The sequence below is a fragment of the Chinchilla lanigera genome, unplaced genomic scaffold, assembly GCF_000276665.1.
Source record: "Chinchilla lanigera isolate Chin_1 unplaced genomic scaffold, ChiLan1.0 scaffold00083, whole genome shotgun sequence".
Lineage (NCBI taxonomy): Eukaryota > Metazoa > Chordata > Mammalia > Rodentia > Chinchillidae > Chinchilla > Chinchilla lanigera.
The window spans coordinates 4,620,660-4,634,026 of NW_004955484.1; the positions used below are offsets into that span (position 1 = coordinate 4,620,660).

General features: G+C 41.5%; 1 protein-coding gene across 3 annotated transcripts in view; it reads left to right on the forward strand.

Annotated features, from left to right (window-relative positions):
* Window positions 1–9,805, forward strand: part of Ist1 (increased sodium tolerance 1 homolog (yeast)) — a 41,154-nt gene extending 31,349 nt beyond the window's left edge. The window contains exons 5-11 of one of the 3 annotated variants that reach the window (XM_013503978.1): window positions 1,077–1,160; window positions 1,878–1,988; window positions 2,937–3,140; window positions 3,748–3,840; window positions 4,984–5,032; window positions 6,548–6,758; window positions 9,580–9,805. In XM_013503978.1, the coding sequence (XP_013359432.1) occupies window positions 1,077–1,160; window positions 1,878–1,988; window positions 2,937–3,140; window positions 3,748–3,840; window positions 4,984–5,032; window positions 6,548–6,744 (738 nt within the window). In that variant the 3' untranslated portion in view covers window positions 6,745–6,758; window positions 9,580–9,805. Of the gene's footprint in view, window positions 1–1,076; window positions 1,161–1,877; window positions 1,989–2,936; window positions 3,141–3,747; window positions 3,841–4,983; window positions 5,033–6,547; window positions 9,545–9,579 lie in introns of those variants that run through there. The other 2 variants (XM_005403525.2, XM_005403526.2) reach the window with 2 other exon arrangements.
* Window positions 9,806–13,367: the final 3,562 nt, after the last annotated feature.

A 13,367-nucleotide genomic window follows, 5' to 3' on the forward strand; every position in this document is an offset into this window, starting at 1 on the left:
GAAGGCTGGCGCTCCCCGCCCACAGCTCCCTGTGCGCCGGAAGCATCCTTCCAGGGAACATTCTTGCCATCAGAACTACCAGAGTGTTTTGTTCAAATCATGGATCTAATCTTATCTCTACCTCCTACTTTAAAGCTCTTCAGTCGCTTTTTTTTAGTGTTTTGTTTTGTTTTGGTACTGGGAATCAAACTCAGGACCTCACACTTGGCAGGCATGCATCGTGTGGCTAAGCTATATCCCCAGCTCCTTTCTTTGATTCTTGTGATAGAAACAAAACATGGTATCATGATGTGACCTACATGACCCTGCATTCTCTGGCTCTCACTTTTTTTTCTATTTTTTGGGTTTTTTTTGAGACAGAGTCTCGCTGTGTAGTTCAGAATAGCCGTGAACTCATTATTTAGCACAGACTGGCCTGGAACTCCCAGGAAATCCTCCTGGCTCAGCTTCCTGAGTGCTGGAAGTATAGGCATGCACCACCACACCTGGCTTCATCTGCCTTTCTTACTTCATTTCTTGGCGTACTCCTGACTTTCATCAGCCATGTTTTATCTGTAGGAGGCCTTTGCACATGCTGCCGTCTTTTCCTTGAATGCTGTTCCTTCCTTATTTAGTTAACTTCTGGTCATTCTTAAATCTTGGCAAAGCCTCACATCCTTCAGGCAGGCTCATCTAACTTTCCTGATCAGATCTAACGCTCCCATTATAAGCTAATAATAGTGTGGTGTACCCTCCCTTTGTAGCATTTACCACAGGTACAGTTATTTACTGTCTGTGATTGATTACTATTTTGCTAAGAAACTCTAAGACACTTATGGTTATGAACAGTTTTTGTTCACTGTTGTATTTATAGTGCATATGAATATGCTTTTAATAGTGTTTGGCATTTGGTTGCTGCTCATTGGCTAGATGAATAAACAAATTAAGTTGTACTCATTACTTAATTAATTCAGATTTATAGACCTCAGTTTTTTGGGAATTGTGTCATGAGGCATGTTTTTGCTATTGGCATGAGAAAGCTTGAAGCAGTGTACAGGAGTAGTTTGTTTTTATTTACTATTCTTTTTCCTCTGTAGGTTGCTGATCAGCTCTGTGCGAAGTATAGCAAAGAATATGGCAAGTTGTGTAGGACCAACCAGATTGGAACTGTCAATGATAGGGTAATGAACATACTTGGTAAATGTGAAGCATTGTATGAGGGAACTGTCCTGTGTCCCCGTCCATCCATCCATCCATCCATCCATCCATCCATCCATCCATATGTGCCACCCCTCCCCCCACCTCCCTCTGTTGAACCCACCACATCTGGCTAAATTACCCAGGCTGGCCTTGACTTTGCCATCCTCCTGTTTCAGTCTCACAAATGTGGAGGATTACATTTATGTGCTACTGTACCTGCATGGGAGCAGTTTATTTTATTGCCTACACTGATTCTAGTACCACTGAATGGCTGAGTTAATTAATGGCTGTGTATTTCATAGTGAGGTTGAGAAGGAAGCCTGGGTAGCTGGCAGTTGGAATCAGCTCCTTCCCCCTGCACACTCCGGTCATAAATGCTCTGTGATTCCTGACTCCCCCACCCCCGCCTCCATCCTTTGTGCTCTTAGCTACAAAGGTAGGAAGTGGGGAGATGAATACAAGTGTGAAAGTCCATAGTGTTTGTCTTTTATCAATATATGGATCATTTCTAACCAGAGAATGTGAAGATATGGGTCCTATATTATATCTGTGACTCTAGGGAAAAAGTCATGTAACTGCTGTGATCCTCTTTCTCAATTTTACTTGTAAGATAAGAGGAATTTAAGTTTAAAAAGAGGCAGATTAGAATTGGGCTGATTGGAATAGATATATCTTAACCCTCAGTCTTTTACTTACAGCTAATGCATAAACTGAGTGTGGAAGCCCCACCCAAAATCCTAGTGGAGAGATACCTGATTGAAATTGCAAAGAATTACAATGTACCCTATGAACCTGACTCTGTGGTTATGGTAAGTTTATCCCAGAGCACAAAGGGAAATAAGTCTCTTGATACAATTTTCTTTGAAAAAAGTAAATAACCATAGTGTTCACACTAATTTCAGTTAGTATGTGTAAGTTTTAATCCTTTGTTTAGTTAATGCCTATTTTGGTAAGAGTAACTATGGCTGCATATCTCTCTAGGTAGTTAAGGATCAGATTAGGTGAGTGGCTGAAAGTACTTTTGAGAAGTTTCAAGCTTTGATATAGATGTAAAATGGCATTACTACTACTTTCTAGTGAACTTGAAGGAATTACAAATCCCCCTGCAGGTAGTGAGAATTACTGCAGGACCTAAACAGTTCATTTATTGTGCCAACTTCAGGCCAGGAAGGTGAAAATATACATAGACTTTCAGGAGATAAAATTTGTTTCAAAGGGTAAATAGGCAAGTAATAATCATCCAGCAGTTACGGTTGACGGAGTATAGTAAAAGCTTGGTGTGCTGTTCACGTTCCCCACTTCACCCCTAGACAAACATCAAGTCAGAAGAAGCATTTATTTTCTCAACTTTCAAAAATGTTGATGCAGTCATCATACTCATACACAGTTGAGTATTTCTTCAGAGATGGCTCCTGAAAGTACAGCTTTACCCAAAGTCTTTCCTAGAGGAAGCCTGTGTCTCGTGACTGGTCAGTGCCAGAGTTTAAAGAGTTTGTCCCTTTCTTCCACCTGGGGACATTTTTGTAGGTGGATTCCAGCTCCAGGACTCCCTGGGGAATTGGCAGGGGCCTCTCTTGGGATTGCATTACAGTCTAATGTTGTCCTTACCTGTCCATCTGCCACCCACTTCCTTTGCTTTCCCTACAAGTGTTAGTCCTAAGAGCACTGTGTAATAAACTTCGTTAACCTGGCACGGTCTGCTTCCCAGGAAACCTGGGATAATGGGTTAATGATACAGGTTTCTCTCTTTTTTTCAGGCAGAAGCTCCTCCTGGGGTAGAAGCAGATCTTATTGATGTTGGATTTACAGATGATGTGAAGAAAGGTGGCCCTGGAAGAGGAGGTGGTGGCGGCGGGTTCACAGCACCTGTTGGTGGACCTGATGGAGCAGTGCCAATGCCCATGCCTATGCCCATGCCATCTCCAAATACTCCTTTCTCATATCCATTGCCAAAGGGACCAGTAAGTATATATAAAATGTAGATGTAAACTTTGGGAAATGACAGATTGGGCCTATAAATGTACTCAGGTAGTAGAGGTTTTGAGAACACTTAGCAATAATATTTGATAGTAGGTTAGTAGTCATATTGTGGAAAAAAATCATTAAGTCATTTGGTTTAGCTCTAGGTAACAAAATAGAAAAGTCTAGAGAGTTCTCAAAAAACTCTTTTCATAGTGAATATCTTTTGGACCTGTGCTGTCATGCTAGTAGCTTTTTCTGAAAATGAATAATAGCCATTATTACGTGGCAGAAAAACCACCTTTGTGGACAAGAAGTCATTGCTAGTCATTGTTAGTAAGAAAATCTGATTCGAATTTTCCCTGTGGAAGACACTGAAGCAATTTAGTGATTTGAAGAATAGCTTTTGGTTGTAGATCTTTTAAAATCTGGAATCCTTCTGACCGCATTTGGCCTTTTCAGCATTTTTTGGTGTGGAGATTTTGAACATGTTTATCTTCAGTGTGAATACGTACATTATATATGTATATTTTCCCTCTTCCTGTACACAAACCTCAAAAATTGCAAATTGGGGCCAGTGTGTCTGATACCGCGTTTCTCCTTTTACAGTCAGATTTCAATGGATTGCCAGTGGGGACTTACCAGGCCTTTCCAAATATTCATCCACCTCAGATACCAGCCACTCCCCCATCGTATGAGTCTGTAAGTGCCTGAGTCTCTTTTATACGCAGTGGGAGAGTGAATCACATGAAGAGAGCAAAATAATGACCACAGGGAAGGCAAAGTTTTGATCAACTCTAGTATTGGCATTGTCCTTGCTTTGGGATTCTTCTGTTGCTTCAACACTGCCCTGGACACATGGTGGTGCTGGTGGCAGCAGCAGCCGCATTGGTGGGCATGCTTTATCTGCAGTGAAGCAGGAATCAGGAAGGAGCCGCAGCTCTTGTGGTGTTGTAGTATCCTGCTAGGACACTTAACTAATTAAATGTATTTGACCAGTTGGGTAGACAAGTACAATGAGCTGGAATAGTCTCGGTGTTGGAATGTAATTATTAAGTGATCAATTTTGTAAGTTTTCAACACTCAAGAAATTGTGACCAGATTTTTTTACTTAAACAGAGGTGTTAGTAAATTTCAGGATGTGGCATTGATTTCACATTTTAGTCTTATAGTTAAAACCTCCATAAATAGCTAATGTGTTAATGATATGAAGTGCAGGTGGTTGTAACAGCTTTGCTTCGTAATTAGATTTTCTGCCAGCCTTGTTTTCTCAGTTAGTATATGCTTTTGAGACCTGTTTTCATCAGCTACTTTACTGAGAAAACATGGGTATGGCATCTGCTGTGTAAATCATTCATTTATAAAGCACTCCCTGTTCCTGAGCTTGCTTATTTTCTTTCCATTGGCTTTTATCTCTAGCTGATGTGTTTTACTCTGGGCCTGAATTTTTTTTTTTTCTGCATTAGTCTTGCATGTATCAAAGCATGACTTACAACTGTTTGTAGGAATGTGGTAGAATATCTTCATTAGGATTTGAAGACTTGGTTCTTGTAGATAGACATATTCGGTGGTTCAGTTCTTTCTCTTTGCCCCGAAGGTGGAAAGGGAGTGGGGGGTCATGTGTGTTGAGTTTTTCTCTGTTTAGCGGTTCAGTACCACATAATTTCTGCTTATTTAAAAGAAGGTAGGAAAGATATGTGGAAATAGAGTGGCATTTTCTTTGAAGCAGGTTCTGTTCCTTCTGGTGAGCAGCTTAGCTCTTGGGAAACACGGGCTGCACCAATACTGGTACTTTCTCTAGTGATACCACTGCTTTTTTCTGTTGTAACAATCTTTGTGTTGCAGGTTGATGACATTAATGCTGATAAGAATGTCTCTTCTGCGCAGATTGTTGGTGAGTGAGAAGGCCCAGTGTTGAATCCTCTGCTGTTTTCTCATTGTTCGTTCCATGTCTATGGCATGCTACCCATGTGTACCCTGCCCTTTCCCTAAACGTAGTATGGCTGATAGAGAGCTCAAGATTTCTTCCTTCAGAACATAAAACTACCTCCCAAGTTCCCTGTTTCTGTCAGGTGATATCACTGTTGCTTTCCACTTCAGTCTGATTTTTTGTGTCTTCTAGCTTTTCAGTCGTCCTCAGGTTCTTGTTACTGCTACCGTAACTTCCATTGTACCTGGAAGTTAAAACATTTTTTTAAAAAGTCAGGTGGTGTTAAGCCAGGCGTGGTGGCATATGCTTGTAATCTCAGCATTGGGGAAGTTGAGGCAGGAGGATTGTGAATCGGAGGCCAGCCTGAGATGCGTAGTTTAAGGTTGCATTTGTCTACAAAGTGAGCCCGTCTCCAAACACCACACGCACAGTAAAATGTGCAGGGAGACATTAGAGAGGGCAAAATAGGCACAAAGCATGAATGTTTATGTGGCCATCCACCTGATTACCAGCACCCCAGAAACCCAGGGGGATGCTTTTAAGCTTAGAGACAGTTAATTTTATTGTAGTATAATTTACTTCTTTTTTTTTTGAGACAGGGTCTCACTATGCAGTTCAGACAGACCTTGAACTCACTTTGTAGCCCAAGCTGGCCTCGAACTTGCAGCGATCCTTCTGCCTCAGCCTCCTGAGTTGCTAGGATCATAGGTGTGCGCCACCATGCCTGGCTTATAATTTACATAAAAGACTTTGTGTAGTTTATTTATATACAGACCCAGAACTCCAACGTAGAGAAAGTCCTCATGTTTCTTTCCAGTCAGCGCTACCTTCATTCAGTTCTGATGTTCTGTAATTTAGTTTTGCCTTTTCTAGAGCTTTAAATATCAGTAAAAACATACTGTAGGGAGATGAGGATTATTTTACTATAAAATACAAAATAGAAGACTAGAAATACAGAACAGACCATTACATCAAATCTTATGAAAAACTGCCCCCTACAGTCTTAAAAAGTGGTCCTTATGGAAGTGATATTTGTTCCATAAACACGAATACCTCACTTTTGGCTTGGTTCCTGTGGAGGTGAGCTTTAAAAGAGCACAGTCTGTTTAGATGAATGATCTGTAAACCTGGCCCCATGTGCCACACTTTGACGTTTCTTAAACTTGTTTCTCGCTGTGGAAGTACAGCAGCTAGGATTCACCTATAAATAGAAAATGTAGGTGTTTTCATCTAATTTTTTTTTTTTGGTGTCTTTTGAGACAAGCTCTCACTGTGCAGTTCAGGCTGGCCTTGAACTCGAAATGATTCTTCTGCCTCAACCTCCCAAGGTGGGGGATTACAGGTGTGGGCCACCATGCCTGGCTCTGTTTTCATCTAAATTTTGAGCCCTACCCCCAAACCCACTCTGTCAGATGACATTGTGGCATCTGAGCCACCTTCATCAGTGTTTTTAACATTGTGCTTGCTTGATCTAATTAGGTCCTGGACCCAAGCCCGATGCCTCTGCAAAAGCCCCTCCCAGACCTGCAGATAACTACAACTTTGTACTGCCAGAGTTGCCATCTGTGCCAGACACACTACCGACTGCATCTGCTGGCGGCGGCACCTCAGCATCTGAAGACATTGACTTTGATGATCTTTCCCGGAGATTTGAAGAGCTGAAAAAGAAAACATAGGTCTCTCAAACTAGGTAACCTCCAACTTCTGGGAGATGAAACTGAGCAGTTTCTCCTTGTACACAAAGAATCTCCATGGAATTCCGTTTCATCTGTTAACCATCACCAAGCACACTTTTGGGGGGCTCTTTCCTACTCTCCCAAATTCTGTTGCTTCCCAGTTCTCTACTGATCCTAAGAGACTAACATCTGGACACTCTGAGGCCAGAGCAGCTGGCTCCTGGCAGCTGTGCCTGTTTATCTCCTGTTAGAGGGATCCCAGGTTCTCTTGTGACCTAGCCCTCCCCAGGAGAACGAGAATATGAGGCATTGTGGTGAGAGCTGCCAGAGATGGCCGAAGAGAGAAGAGCACCTCATGAAGTGTCTTAACTTGTGTTGAAGTTCCAGACTTAGAAACAAATCCCTCTGTATAGGAGGGTTGTGGTGAGACACAAGGCCATGGTGTGTTTTCTCACTCTAATACGAGTAAGAGAGAGAAAATGGTTCAGGGAATCCTAGTAACAGTTCCTAGAAGCTGGGCCCTCTTGCTGGCGTATACACTACTTGCTGCAGGGCACTGTTCCACCTGGATCCAGTTGCAAAGTTTATTTGGGAAAAGTTGAAGCTCTCTCTTCGTTCTACTGGATTCTCAGGGAGCCCTCTGTGGCCTTTTGCTTTATTTTGAGTGCTGTGTTTCTCTTTTACCAGAAGACAGCACCACAGAAATTTACTTTTCCCCATAGCATGTTACTAGCAAAAGAAGGGGACAGGTAGCATACTGGATAGAAGTTGCCATTCAAGCCTATCATGGGCTTCCAGCTGCCTTAATAGAAGTACTCAAGTCTCTTGGGTAGTGAGCTGGAAAAGCTACAGAAGAGGGATACCTGTTTTCACTTGAAAACTTTATGATTAAAGGAATCTTTAAAAATTGATCTCACATTTTTAGTGCCCATGTAGCCGTAATTCACTGCTTTTCTGGGTAGATGACACTCTTCCTATTGTAATTCATGTGCTCCTTTGTCCCCAAGGTAAGCCCATCCTTCCCTACAAGATTGGCTTCTGTGTAATGTATCTGTACATACTATTTCAAGCAACTTTCTTTAATGTTTTTGATTGGTTTGTATCTCATAGCTTAGTAGCTGCTAATAAACTTAAAGATCTGGTGTCTTGCTCTCTCCACTATTGGTCAAATGATGAAGTATAAATTAGATTTTAGTGGAGAATATTTTAAGCAAGCAACTCACATTGGTGCCCAGGCGAGTCAGCCTTTACCTTTGGCTCCCCTGCTAACGCAGATACATAGAGCCCGCAGCTTTCTTGCTGAATTTAAGCCCAGGTAGCGTCTGTGAATTTGTTGGGTTACCTGTCTGTGAGAGGATACCCCATCCGCCATGTCTCATGATTGTATCTTTATTTTTAGTAAATTGTAATAAGTTCACTCTGACTTACTCATTTCCCTTGTCCTTCCTGGGGCATGGATGATGAATGTCCTGTTGCTTGCTGCTTGGTAGTGGAGCTGGTTCATCACTGTTAATATTTTTACAGTGTTATTCCCTTCCTGACAGTGCCAAGAGTCACAAATAAGAACTTCGAGCCAAGGGAATTTTGATTCCTTGGTAACTTACAGAATTAAGACAGTGTTTTATATGCATCTGTAAATAATTTCCTAAAGTATTCCATGCAAAGATAAGTGATACTATACTAGGAAGAAGTAAACCAAAGTAAAGGCTAACAAGATTAAGATGGTTCACCTTCTAAGACTTTAGTGTCATTGATTGGTTACTGTCGTGGCCGCTTCTCCGATGAGGGGTTCTGGTGCTGCCAGATTCCTAACAAATTTTAGAGCTTCTGTAGTAACATAGCTGTCAGTGCAGCTTCTGAGTATTCAGAGCCAAAGGAGAAAAAAGAAAATGGAGATTGTTGCTAATTTTTAGACTAAAAATGTACTAAACATAAAAAATAGGACATAGTAAACATAGTGCATAGTAAGGATGTAATTCTTTAATGATTTACTTTCATGTAGAGTATTTTTTACTACTTAATGGTCAAGAGCCAGAGATAGATAGATAGATAGATAGATAGATAGATAGATAGATAGATAGATAGGTTTATATTGTGGTTGTTTTTGTTTTGTTTTTGGTCTTCTTGAGACTACAGTTCAGGCTGGTCTTGAACTCACTTTGTAGCCCAGGGCCAACTGTATATTTATGGGCCAGTGGCTACTGAACATAATGTTCTGGCAACTTTGGTTTCCTGGGAAAATACTTAATGGGACTAAAATTCTGATTGTGTGCATTATGTTAAGTCTGTAATCTTAAAAGCAGTTACAGTTAAGCTTTTCCTTTTCCAGTGGTACAAAATAATGATACTTTGTTTTGTAGTTAATGAGCAAGCGTTACCACCTTAAGGGACTTCCTTTTCCAAAGGCCATGAGAATGGCCAAAACAAAAAGATCAGTGATCACAAGAACCATCATGAGGATCAAAAAGGAGCCCAGGACTGGGTAGAAATGCAACGACCTTGGAAGACAATAAGAATATTTTGTGAGATTGACATATGAATTTCTACCTCACAGACAAGCTATATGCTCCATGTGGTATATGTTCTTAATCCAACATTTGCTAGGAACTAGGTTGAGGCGCCAAAAGATACTAAATATTAAGTGGACATAAGAGGAGGAACGACTGACTCTAATGACGCTAAAGTATTTTGACCTCACAGCTTTTATAGGAAGAAAATAGTTGAATTGTAGTAGAATTGTAAATTACTCAAATTCCATCTGAGTTTTGGCAGTTCTGGGAAATACATCTAAACATGAGGGTTTTTTGTTTGTTTGTTTCTTTATTTTGTTACCAGGAATTGAACTCAGGACCTTGCACTTGCCAAGCAAGGTACTGTGCCACTGAGCTGTATCCCCGGCCCTAATATATCTAAACATGGAAGCCTCAAGGCATGCAAAGACCCCTGGAAGTAATCCATACCAGAAGTGATCATGCTGTCTCTGCCACCATGAGAAGTTTGAACACAGGAAGATTCCAATGTAAAAATAATAAACATAAGAGATCAGCTTTTTAATATGGTATTTTTTTCCAGTTGTCTTTTTTTTTTTGGCTTTTTCTCCGTACCGGGAACCGAACTCACGACCTTGCGCTTGCCAGGCAGGCGCTTTTGCCGCTGAGCTAAATCCCCAGCCCCGCAGTTGTCGTTTTTAAAGGTCTAAGTACTGAGCTCTGTCCTCTGGTTTTCTAGGGGAAAAAAAATTTTTTTTTGATGCTGGGAATCGAACTCAGAACCTGAAGCTTGCCAGGCAGGCTCTGTCCTGTTGAGCTGTATCCCCAGCCCATTGTCCTCTGGTTTTCTATCTGAAAGGATCTTTACAAACTCAGGTCTTACTAGAATAGCTTCTACATGGCCCTTATTTTCCGCTGGTATTGGCCCATTCTTTTTTTTTTTTTTACACTAGGGTACTGTTTGAAGCTGTAATAACTCACTGGATGATTACATCACTGAGACACAATCTGTTTCCAAGCACCAATTTATCACCCACTTAAAATGTGTTTAATTATAACAGAATTCCTGTTGACCAATTAAGGCACTCTGGTGTAAGATTTTTTTTCCCTTCAGGTTGCACAGTTACACTGAAAGCAGAAAAGGCATTGTATATATTTATGGGGTGCCATGTGATGTTTTGATATGTGTATATATTGTGTAATGTTTTAATTAGGGTAAACGCAAACATTTGTGATGAATCTACTTTGCCTTTTATGTTGACCAGGAAGACTGGTTTGTATTGGTAGTTTATGGGGGAAAGTAATAGGCTCACTGAAATGAATATTAACTGTAAACAGAAACAGTGCAGTCAAATTCAGTGAATGGCAGCAAGTCCCCTGTCATCTCCAGACCAAAATCCCACACCCTTCTTACAGCTCAGGGCCAGTGGCATCCAGACAGGAAGGTGTGACTGTGACTGTGACAGGCTAGAGCAGGACATTTTTTTTTTGTTTGTTTGTTTTGTTTTTTTCTCTGGTACTGGGAACCGAACTCACGACCTTGTGCTTGCCAGGCAGGCGCTTTGCTGCTGAGCTAAATCCCCAGCCCCAGAGCAGGACATTTTAGATGAAATGAGAAAAGAATCCACAAAACTAAAGAACTCATTGATGCAACCAAGCAGGATCTGAGCAGGTCAGCTACTGCACAGAAAAGCAAAAAAAGAAGAGAGAAAACTTTAATCTGGAGGGGAAAAAAATCCTACAAACATCCTTCAGTAACAAGCCTGTACAATTTTGTGGCTGAGGATATAGAGACAAACAGTCAGGAGGAGGGAGCCAGTGTCGCTGTAAGCCTCAGACACTGTGGTTCTGTGACCACTGTCTCTCTGTGCTGGCTGCTCTTCTCTTTCCCACAGGGTGGAAGGGCAGTGGATGAGCTCCTCTGAACAGACTCACAGAAAATATGAAGCCCCTCATCAGACAGGAACGTCCCGTGTTAAAGTGTTCTCACATTGAGATAAAGCCACATATTTCACACAGCCCATGGCTAAAATAAGAGAGAAATGCTTATGGAAAAAAGAATGCAGTTCTTTCTGTGAAATGTACCCTACAGCATCACAGGGCCATGGAAAATGCAGCAACTTCTCATTCTGCCTAGGGCTAAACAAATTCAGGCCCCTTTTCCTTTGACAGTATACCTAAGGATACAGGAAATGCCTGTAATTCTAGCACTTTGGGGACTGAGACAGGAGGATCCTTGCGAGTTTGAAACCAGCCTGCACTAGAGAGTGAGCTCTAGGCCAGCCTGAACTGCGTAGCGAGACCTTGTCTCAAAAAGACCAAAAAAAAAAAAAAAAAAAAAAAAATCTATAGGAACTGAAAAAGAAACTACTTAAAAGACTGACTGTTAAACACAGTAGCCATTCAAAAGCTGTATGCGTAGGTACTACCATAAAACTGTTTTCCTCTTTTGTTTTCCTATTTTTGAGACAGGGTCTTGCTGTGTCGTTCAGGCTGGCCTTGAGCTCACTTTGTAGCCTAGGCTGGTCTTGAACTTGCAGTGATCCTCCTGCCTCAGCCTCCTATTTGCTGGGATTATAGGCATGAGCCAGTTCACCTGGCTTTACTACTGTAAAACTGAATAGCAGATAAGTTCTCCCTTCTCTGGTATGCAGTGGGGGGCAGTTTTTATTGGCAGTTCCCCTCAGGTTAGAGCTGTTAAATCAAATAGAATTATGTAGAGAAACCAGCATTTCCTTACCTCTTTGTGGTGAGAAATTCCCATCAGGAGACCAACCACAGTCACTGCTGACCTGAAGAAAGTGTGGTAGGCAGATGCACCATCCAAACAGCAGGTTAAACTGAAAAGAGATCACCAGTCAGTGGGAGCCACCTGTGGTTCTGTCCTGAGGTGCTGGGTGACATGGCCAGCAGAACCAAGAGGTTGTAAACTCTGTTGGCCACTAAAATTACTGTGCTTGAAAAATGCGAAGTTGCTTTGTTAACTGCATAGTATTTTCATATAAATTTGACCTTCACATTACCCTGTTTTCTAGTTTTATCCCCATTTTATTTGAGGTGAGAAAATTAGTGGGTTTAAATCATACTATAGAACACAACCCTCCTTTTTGCCCCCAAGTTTTGTTTTTTTTTTTTTTAGAACCTCTCTAAAAGCTCAGCTAACTTTGAATTCATGATCCTGCTGCTTCTGCCTGGGAGCTGGGATTACAGGCATGTGCTGCCATGGCCAGTTTAACACATTCATAATGGGGATGTAATTTATGTCTTTGTGCCAGGTGGCTCTGAACCAGTGGTGGCTTATGTGTGACTGTCACATCAGGTGGCATGGGACAGTCCCATCAGATGGTATAAGCTGCTGAATGTGACAGTTGTGCATGTATCACTGGTGGTTCAAGCCGACAGAAATTTGTTAGACCCAGCTGTCTTATTCGGTGACATTTTCTCCACAACTCACTGCCAACTTGAACTGATGGTTTTCCATAAGGTGCCTTTTTCTAAGGGAAGAAATTTACTAAAAGGTCACAGCACTTAGGGCTACAGTGATCGTGGGGGTTATAGTCATGGTGTAGCTGTTCATCAGAATTAGGATGATCAGCAGGCATTGCTTAGAGATTTGCTGATGACTCATATCCTGGGGTAATGGTGCAGCAGGTGCTGTAACTCAGCAGTTGTCAGGAGAACAAGGTGAGTGATAGCAGAGTTCACTATTGGTGGCTCATAGAAGCTGATAAAACTATTAGCAAGGAAAGCTGACAGTTAACAATGAAGTGTGTGAGGCATTGCAATAATAATATATCCCATTATTGCAAACAGATCAGCTAGACCAAAAAAAAAAAAAAAAAGAAAATCAAATATCAGGGTTGAACCACACCTTTGAACAAATGGACAGTAAATGTCCGGAGGGTATTCCACCCAATAGTAGAATATACATTTTTCTCAGCAGCACAAGGAACTTTTTCTCCAAGGTAGCCAGGTGTGAGGTGCATACCTGTGATTCCAACACTTGGGAGGCAGAGGCAGGAAGATTGCCTTAAGCCCAGCCTGGACTACCGAGTGAGACCCAGTCTCAATAACAACAAAGTAGCGTACTAGCCCATAAAACATGCTAAAGTAAATACAAAAGAAAATTATCCC